The sequence below is a fragment of the Gavialis gangeticus genome, unplaced genomic scaffold, assembly GCF_001723915.1.
Source record: "Gavialis gangeticus isolate Ggan-Ray unplaced genomic scaffold, GavGan_comp1, whole genome shotgun sequence".
NCBI classification, from domain to species: domain Eukaryota; kingdom Metazoa; phylum Chordata; order Crocodylia; family Gavialidae; genus Gavialis; species Gavialis gangeticus.
Window position 1 is genome coordinate 6,008,623 of NW_017729012.1, and position 795 is coordinate 6,009,417.

General features: G+C 66.3%; 1 protein-coding gene across 1 annotated transcript in view; it reads right to left on the reverse strand.

Moving 5' to 3' along the window:
* MRM1 (mitochondrial rRNA methyltransferase 1) overlaps positions 1-127 on the reverse strand; it is an 11,239-nt gene extending 11,112 nt beyond the window's left edge. Inside the window, exon 1 of the mRNA XM_019510952.1 lies at positions 13-127. Within this exon, the coding sequence (XP_019366497.1) occupies positions 13-127 (115 nt within the window). The remainder of the gene's footprint in view (positions 1-12) is intronic.
* Between the last annotated feature and the right edge of the window lie 668 nt (positions 128-795).

Below are 795 nucleotides of genomic sequence, written 5' to 3' on the forward strand. Positions count from 1 at the left end.
CTGCGATCCCACCCACCCCCAACCTCCAGATTCCCTCTGGCACTGCTATCGACTGGCGACTGCCTCCAGTTTGCCCATGGCTTCCCACGCAACGCCCACTCATGCCCGCTTCCCCACCGGCATCCATGTAACGCCTGACTGCGCCCCGTGAAACCTCAGCACTAGTTCGTGCGAGTTTTCCCCTCCGAAGGCACAGCAAAATAAGGGGTTGAGCAGTGAGCCACATTCGAGTCCCATGACTCAGCGCACCAGCCTCTCCGAGGGCCGGGATGGAGGCTGACCAGTGGTATGCCCAATGCTGGGAGCTCCCACCTCAGCCCTCGGCACAGCGCGGGGCTAGGGGAGGGCAATGCCCCTGTGTGGGGCTTCTCCCCCACAGCCCTGGGCTCACCCCTGGAGGGGGCAGGGAGCGGCCCATGAGAGGGGCTCCCTCCCCCCAGACCCCAGCAGCAGCAGCCGCCGCCCCTGGCTGAGCCCCTCTGTGGGGGGAGGCTGGGGAGGCCTTACAGCCAGGGCTGCTCAGGGAGGCGGGCAGGGACCACCGCTCCCTCCTGCAGCTGCAACAGCCCCTACCTGGCAACCACGTGGCCGCGCTCCGCTTCCGGGTGCCTCTGCTCTCCTCTGCCCTCGGGCGCCACCTGGCGGCCGGCGGCCGCCACCGGGGAGCGCAGGCGGAGCCTGTGCATCGCCGCTGACGCAAGAACCAGGGCTGCTGGCCACTGTGTGCACCAGGCTACAATGCCAAGACCCCATTTTGCACTGATTTTCCTCCATATTCACAAGATTATAATGCCA